Source organism: Neolamprologus multifasciatus, chromosome 17 (genome assembly GCF_963576455.1).
Source record: "Neolamprologus multifasciatus chromosome 17, fNeoMul1.2, whole genome shotgun sequence".
Lineage (NCBI taxonomy): Eukaryota > Metazoa > Chordata > Actinopteri > Cichliformes > Cichlidae > Neolamprologus > Neolamprologus multifasciatus.
In genome coordinates this window covers 25,023,888-25,032,229 of record NC_140455.1, presented here as the reverse complement: position 1 = coordinate 25,032,229, position 8,342 = coordinate 25,023,888, and the positions used below count along the sequence as shown (strand labels likewise).

General features: G+C 41.0%; 2 protein-coding genes across 3 annotated transcripts; one reads left to right on the top strand and one right to left on the bottom strand.

The window, feature by feature from the left end:
• The first annotated feature begins 409 nt into the window (after positions 1-409).
• bik (BCL2 interacting killer) lies at positions 410-5,832 on the top strand. Of its 2 annotated transcripts, XM_085138789.1 has the most exons (6): positions 413-800; positions 904-932; positions 1,932-2,019; positions 2,187-2,339; positions 2,444-2,558; positions 3,880-5,832. In XM_085138789.1, exons 3-6 carry the CDS (start codon positions 1,940-1,942, stop codon positions 3,994-3,996), a joined length of 465 nt encoding a protein of 154 aa, XP_084994915.1. In that variant the 5' UTR covers positions 413-800; positions 904-932; positions 1,932-1,939; the 3' UTR covers positions 3,997-5,832. The 2 variants fall into 2 exon arrangements, with proteins under 2 accessions (XP_084994914.1, XP_084994915.1); XM_085138788.1 differs by having other exon boundaries at positions 410-800; positions 904-2,019.
• mcat (malonyl CoA:ACP acyltransferase (mitochondrial)) lies at positions 4,092-6,931 on the bottom strand. The gene is made up of 5 exons (XM_085138785.1): positions 6,488-6,931; positions 5,867-5,954; positions 5,541-5,758; positions 5,269-5,406; positions 4,092-4,857 (listed from the first exon to the last, which is right to left on the bottom strand). The coding sequence occupies exons 1-5, from the start codon at positions 6,929-6,931 to the stop codon at positions 4,585-4,587; spliced, it is 1,161 nt and encodes a 386-aa protein (XP_084994911.1). The 3' UTR covers positions 4,092-4,584.
• Positions 6,932-8,342: the final 1,411 nt, after the last annotated feature.

Below are 8,342 nucleotides of genomic sequence, written 5' to 3'. Positions count from 1 at the left end.
CTTTTTATAATCTTGATTCACCACACCATGGGTTTGTGGTGAATCGTGATCACCACAAACCCATCACCACCCCATTTCAGGTATGATAAAGTTGCATATAACAGACCTAACTTTATGCCAATAATACACAGCTTTTGCCTGTTTGACTGTGGCTCACCAGACAAGCAACACAAACATGCTCTTACTGTAACGTATGAGAAAGTGTAGGTTTAGTAATATGCAACCTGCTACACAAGACACGAAGGAAAAAAATAAGAAAATAAATGAAACTGTATGACTAATAACATCACACATGTAGGTAGAATTAGTGTAACAATAGCATTAAATTAATTTAAAACTAATTAAAATAATTTAATTAGTTTTAAAACGAAAGAACAAGGATTATGGCTGGAATGTGGATTTCCAGGTAGATGCCTGTAGGACAGGCTCAGTGCAGTCATCCAGTTTAAGCTTCGTGTTTGTCTGCTTGAACTTCACCTGTCCTACCTCGCTAACGTCACCTTGTCCTCTTTCCTAGAGGTTGCTCCTCTGTGAGCTTGGTTTCCATTCCGGACTTCAGAAACCCTCTTGGACCTGTAAATAACCCAGCCTGGAGCCTACCCCAGCCCAACCGCGCACCTCGCAGAGTAATTTTAAGCTGTGGTTATTAATAATAACCCTGCAAACATTACCAGAAAGCATCTTACAGGTGGCCCCCTGGTGTTCACTGTCGGCGGAAGCCCCAGCGGTGACAGATAAAGGTGTGTCCTGTCATTAGCGGCAGCAGTTACCTGAGAGCGTCGAGATTAAAGGGCGCTGCTGTAAGTAGAGGAAGAAAACACTTCGAAATGATGCTTTTATTCAGTATTTCCAGCTATTTTTAACATTACAATGTTTATTTATTTTTGTTTGCTTTTATCACAGGGCGGCGTCCACTTAATCTACATAAAAAGGTAGTTTTTAATTTACTTTTGTGTGTGTGTGAGAGAGAGAGCGAACGACAGTGTGCACCTGTTTACTTGTCAGGGTTGGGATATTCATACTCGACTAATATCTAACATTATACTGCTCAAACATGATACAATACACTAATTTAAGTCTTTAAATGGTTTAATACCTGTTTATTGTTTATCTAATTCAATATGTGTGATCTTCAAAACGACCTTTGTTTGCTGAGAGCAATGACTCCGCACTTTGTTGTGGCAATATGGCTTCTACCTGATGGCTGCCTGTCGTTTTAATGGTGGTGTTTATGTTTCCACGTTTAAGGCTTCAGTTTGCTGGTGTTTTGCCATAAGAAAAAGGGTTTGTAAAAATAAAGACGTTGCAATTAAATCCAGGGGAAACCAGTTCTTGATTTGTCAAGATTTATAGTATTTAAAGCTTGTGATCTGATTCTTCTGACCCGGTGGTGTTTTTCTATCCTTCTCTGTGAGAGTAAAATGGCAGTTTGGTTAATTTGAGTTATGGAAATTCAGCATTTGCATTAAATGGCAGGATTGCAGGTGCAACAGGAACTGATCTCAAGACAGGTGTACCTAAGAGATTATAAACCCTTTTAAAGCTGGACTTTAAGACAAAAACAAAAAATTCAGTGAAAAAGGCAAATTGAATGTAAAGTGTTACGTCTTGAGTTGTCGTAAGTTGGTCGTAAACATGAAAGCGTTGCAATGCATTTTTGCTGCAGTTTAAAAAGAAAGTACAGCACAAAAGTTGGACTTGAGCCAAGAGATGATGTTATCTCTGGAGCTGTTTTTTTCTTTCAGCCTAGTAACCCAGTCCACACCTATCCTGGTCACATGAGCCAGTATTTACACAGCCTGTTATTGACCGTTGGGAGCCTGAGCAAAGATAACACACAGACACTTTCAGGCTGTGGAGCCATTGTCTGTCCTGTTGATGTTCTTAGCAGTCTGCTGCACGATATGAACAATTTGCATATATGTTCTCAGAAAACAAAATGGTGGAACAAACAAGACGCCCAAGTCGTGTCATCGCCCTCCAGGCTGGACCTAGTGAGGTGGACCCTGGCACCCTGAGGTACTGTATAGTCCCGCCCCTGCCCCAGTTCGACTATTAATACCAAAAACAAACACACAGCTCGGGCAGCTTGTGCCTCGGGCAAAAACAGCTTTATAAAAAAGATTTTTATTGAGTTTCCCATATTTATGATGGATTCTAAACACACCTGCCTTTTCCTCCCTCAGGATCAGTGACAGAGTTGCACGGGCCTGTGGCCACCAGCTGGCTTTAATCGGTGACCAGCTAGACCGAGAGTATGCCAGCAGAATGCCAAACCAGCTTCCGACTCCCTTAAACCTCCTGAGACCTGCCCAGGCACTGACTCGGACCATCTATAGGTAAAAAAAAAAAAAAAAAAAAAAAAAATTCCCCTTATTTTATTTCACTTATCAAACTATTACATTTGTGTGATTGGTTCTAACTTCTCACTGCTTCCTCATAGGGATATTCACAATCAGTTAGGAACTTTTCGGGGTTTGTCTGCTGCAATGAAGACCTGGTTAGTGAGCACTGCACCTGGGCAGGGGATCCTCAGAGTTGAGGCCTTGACAGCTTGGGTAACTCTTCTCTTTAACGCATCTCTGCATTATATGTATGCACAAAGGTCCATTGCTCTTAGTGTTTGCATTAAGGCTTTGTATTCCAAGGAAAAGGGATATCTTTCAGTTTACAGCAGTGGGTTTATCCAATGACTCCAAAGTGTAGAGGTTTACACATGTGCCAAACAAGCAAAGCTTCCTGGTTTAATTCCTTTGGAGGTTGTGTCAGCAAAGTCATCCAGTGTTAAAAAAAGAAATCTGCCAAACCAAATATGTAAAGCAAGTAGCTTGCAGCAGATTTATCCCTAACATCATTATTCCACTTATACCTGATATTAACTGATAATTTGCTCTGTTTTCCACACGTGGATTATCCAGATTAAAATACCGACAGTTATTTATTTAGTTAAAATTTGTCAACAGATGCATAACCTGCAAAAACTTCTAATTGGCAGACAGTTTAATAAAGAACCAAAGATTTTAAAGTGGATCCCATTTGGGAACTACTTTCCCAATTTGAACCCCAATATAAATATGATTTAAATACATAAAACAAGGAGAAACTCAATTTAAACATAACAAAATAAAAATAATAGAGCCAAAATAGTCATTTGAACAGTTCAACTCATAAAACCTATTTTACTGAAAAGTGATTAATTAATTAGGAGCTCCTTTTCAACTTATAATTTAAAATAATTCAGCTATTTTAACATCATATAATAAACACTAGTGCAAAAAATTATAGGTAAAATGTAGGTACAGGCATAAAACCACACTTAAGCTATTGTGTGTGTGCACTTGCTGGTATGGTGGCACGTAAAATCACATGATCAGCACTCAGCCAATCAAATTAATCCAGACTATGGTTCTAACTACTGTCATTTTTTTGTTGTTTTCTCATACTACTTTCAAATAACCCGAGTTACAGAAAATCTGATCAGATTACAGAACCATCAAAATAATCAATCCATCCATTTTCTTAAGTGGTTATCAAATTCAGGGTCTACAGGGTGCTGGAGCCCATCCCAGCTGCCCTAGAGTGAGAGGTGTGGTACAGCCTGGACAAGTCTATCATAGGGCTAACAGAGAACTATTCACACACAGCCAGTTTACATTTACAATCATCAATTAACCCAACATGCATGTGTTTGGACTTGCACATGTTAGTTTGCACATGGTCATGCAAACTAACACTACAGAGAGAACATAGGGTCCCGGTGGATTTGAGCCGTCTTGCTTTGTTGCATTCTTGACTGTTGTGTGGTCGTGTTATATTAAATATAATTTGGTACATCTATCCAAAACAGCCCACTTTTTCTCATTATGTCTAATTTTACAGGCATCCAACTTTAACCCAGTAGCCTGCACTGGGTGGAACAGAGGAGCACTTGTTACTGTGGCACTGGTGGCCATGGTGACCATTTTCAGTGCACTATGGACGGAGCAGAAAGCTTAAGGAGGCCACGAGCAGGTCTTCTCAGCCATGTTTGTCAAAATATGTTTGCTATCGAGTGAGAATTACTGCTGTTTTCTCTTGCTGTTTACTTTGACTTTTCCTTTTTTTTGAAATAACTGTTTTTATTGAGCGGTATTGAAGTTGAAAGTGAGGACAACAACCTCTTTGACAACGCAGAAGAAAAGAGAAGAAAAAAAAAAAAGTATAATGTAAAATTAGTTGGGAGTAAATTGTTTAAAGGAAATCTAGCCTTGCCTAAGGAGTTGGCCAGTTTATTGTAGCAGTGGCATGTTGATTCATGTCAGAAAACATGTTGACTGGACTGTTGCTGGCTTGCAGTCTTTTGTATCCAGATTTGTTTCTTACTGGTTTAAGAGGCCAAATTTTTTTCAAATGATATGTAGCATTGCTTAGTGTACAATGAAGGGAGCTGGACTTTCTGTTCAAGATTTGAAACTGCTTTTTCATGTGACGCCAAATAAACTTCTTAATGACAAAAATGTGACAACATTGTAAATTTTAAAAAAAATTACAAAAATCTTTAATTACACACTTGTATAAAGACAAGAAGCAACCACAGGAGCTTTATCAGTCTTCATATGTGGTGACTTCCACGTGGGCGTATGTTTGGTATGCCTTCCTGTTGCACTTCTGAAGTGTGGCGCCCAGCTGCCTTCCGGGTCCGACCTCGTAGGTGTGTGGGAAATGCTGTCCTTGCGTCCTCTCGTAGATCTCGTGCAGGGTCTGCTCCCATTTCACGGGTGACACCAGCTGCTTAACCAGCTGCCTGCGCACGTGGCTCTCGTTCATGTAACGTTTTCCATCTACGTTGGAGTAGACGCTGATCTCAGGACGTCGCACCTGGACGGGAAGGGGACGAATAGGAAATCGCACATGGAACTTGTTGGTAGGAGGCTCAAAAATGATTTAAATACATGTCAGATGAACAACACATAGACCCTGACTTTATCAGTCCCTAACATGTCCAAATCTTCTTCACAGTGTTGCTTATTTAGGCTTATTTTTTAATTAAATAAATGACATTGTGTTATATGTTGTTTTGCAGCTCATATGTGCTTGTATTTACTTAATTTTAAGACCTGCTAAGGACCAGATGTAAAGTCTTGGGTGTACTTTCCATTTAACTTTCTGAGTCAGACTGAATAGGATGGGTTATCTTAAAAAAATGAGGGCTGGTGTAGCTTTACAGAGTAATTGAATGCATGTTTCAGAAAATATGTTAATCCCTTTTGGATAAAGTGGCTGACTGACCTCCACCTGCCGGAGCACCTCTCTGAGGGGTTCAGTAGCCGATGCCATCAGCTCAGTATGGAACGCTCCACTGACTGGGAGAGTTTTGGTCCGCATGAACTTCAGGCGCCGAGAGTTTTCCTGGAGGAAATCCAGAGCCTGAGAAGTCAAAGAAGACAGCAGAAATGACAAGAGCAGCTCTAACAACTTTTTTGATGGTTGAGAGCAGACAGAAAAGAGAACACAATAGATTCACGGTATATTAAAGCAGCAACAATATATGAATGCATTACCTGCTGGTGCCCTGCAATAACCCTGCCATCTGGAAACAGGTAGTTTGCCACAGAGCACACAGGATTCTCCATCCCCAGACTCTTGCAGTGCTCTTTTGCCTGCAGACAGGCATAATTATACTGAGCCTGAGGTCTACCAATGACTGACAGCATCCCACTGGGAACCAGTTCTGAGGCCTTCTGCATAGTCTCCGCACGCACCTTCACTGCATACAAAGCTAGAAGGTGCATAAGGAGTAAATACAGAATATTAACCAAAGTTGTGACTAAAACACCTTTTACAGATGCACAACCCCCCCCCCCCCCAAAAAAATAAATCTTTCTACCTTCTGCAAAGTTCATTGCCCCAGAAAAGACAAGAGCAGCAAATTCTCCGACACTGAAACCTGCAGCAGCGACACACATCTCAATGGCCTGTGTACAGAAGGAAACAAGTCAAAAATAAAAATAAAAATGTAACAGCCTCCCGATTATGACCAATATGTCATTTACGTCACTGATACATCCGTACTGAACTGAAATTAACTCAGAACAATTTGTTTATTTTTTTAAATGATCATTCTGAATCAGAAGATTATTTACGGTGATGTTTTTGGTGGGAGTGAAACAACAATCTACTCATAAAAACAATAAAAACAAGATGTGATAATAAGAAATAATCACTGTTGGAAGCCTTATTTACTCTATCGCCTTAATCAGGTGCAGTAATTAAAGTTAAAATGAGAAACTTTGCATTTGAAAGATGCTCTTCTACTGGGCACTCAAAATGCTTTCTTACAACAAGCATCATTCATCCACACCTTCATACATAATGTCCGCACATTTTAAATATAAATTAATATTACTGTAGCAGTATTTAAAAATAAATAAATAAATAAAATGGCCACATTTAAGAAGGCAGGACCTGCAGTTATTGTCCTTTTTCCAGACATTTATCTGGCACTTACTTTGGGGTTTTCTTGGTTGAGTCTCTCCACAGCAGCCAGGGAGGTGACAAACACCGCCGGCTGACAGTGAACCGTTTTCTGCAGCTCGTCCTCGGGGCCCTCCAGACACAGAGACAGCAGGTCGTAACCCAGGATCTTCTGGGCTACGGTGAACATTTCTTTAACGTTGGGGTATTTCAAAAGTCCTCTGCCCATGCCCACAAACTGGCTGCCCTGACCGGGGAAGAGGAGCACGGAGCAGCCGCTGGGGTCTTTTTTGGGTCTCCGCTGAGGCGCCGCGGCTGGCTCGCTGTTCGGGGGAGAAGCAGGGGCTTCAGCCGGATGAGGGTAACTTCCAGCCGTGGAACCGGGCTTGTTGGTGGACAGCGTCCTGCTCAGAGAGACCAGCGACCTGACCTTCCCTCTGGAAGATGCTGCCATCCTGACTGCCACTGATGCCAACATGAGCTGTTCCTCATCCAACGACGTGTCTGCGGATAAAATAAGACGCACAGCCCGCCCGGACAAACTGTAATCACCGAAAGAGTCAACTTTGCTTGAACTCAACTCTGATATCTGCTCGGCATGACACCTTACAGGGAGGCGCAATGTTGTTTATACGGAGTTTATTCTCGTCTTCTTCCGGTTGACGTTCAGGCTCTTTCACGCTGCAGCGCCACCTCAGGTCAAAGTATGTCATGCTCTAATGTATCGTGTTTTTCTTTTCTGTGCTTTAATTTGTCTACAAAGTGAAAATAACTATAAGAGCTTTTAAGTATACACAGACATGCGCTTCTTAAATTTAGCTTAACTAGCTCCAGAGGTAGGAAGTAAAAAGTAAAAAAAACCTTCCTTGTTGTACTTAATTTTTACTCCCTACATTTTAAAACAAATATCTGTAGTTTCCACTCCGTATATTTTCAAATCAAACTCGTTACTTTGGGTTTAACGCATTTGGGGGAAATTAATATTTCACGTCACTGCAGGCCTTCAAACAATGAGATTTGAGCCTAAACAGTGACGCATGAAAGGCAGTCGCGTTTTAATCAGTAGATGTCGCATAAAAAGAGATGAAAGAGCAAACCATGTACCGTAGTTTTGATTTATTTTTTTTTAGCACAACACCAGAACAACCCCACGTGCCCATAATTTGCGGTACTTCAGAATCTAGCTAGCCCCTACAAAAAAAGGAGTGAACATAAAAGGGAGTAACATGTTGTTTCAGGTAATTTCAAATGCAGCATTTCTATCACCGAACAAACATCAGCAAACACACTGTGTCACAGTGTGTTGCTAGCTAAAGCTCCACTTGCTGTATTTCACAGGGAGAGAAAAGAACGAGCTAACTTCACTCAGAGATATAGAAAGAAAGAGAAAGAAGCCAGGCTGTGTTTAAAGGTAAGGACTGCTTAGTGATATTTGATAAAATGTAATTGTATTTTAACAGGGACATAAAGTGCTTGTCTTACTCCCTTCTTCTAGCTAGAAATTACTTGCCAAGTGGTAAGGACCGTTCATGGTCACATGGTGAGAACATTGGTGTTGACTATGAAGAGATATGGTCAGACAGGGGAGGGGCCAGTCAGATTTATCAACTCAACCTCCTTAAAGCATGGAGAGAGGCTGAAACCAATCTCTGGTGAGCCCGGTTAAGGAAAGAGATGAGTTGGTGCCTGAGATGCCAAATTCCAACATCCTCGTTCCCGCCATTGTGATAACACTCTCACACAGGCCCAGAGAGCAGATGTTGCTGCATTGCAGATGTGTTATTGTGTTATACCCCCTGCCCAGCCGAATGACTCTCAAAAAGAAAATTTTGCAATAAATCAATGTGATCGCTTGGATTACTGGAATTATCATCTGAATATCTCTTGTC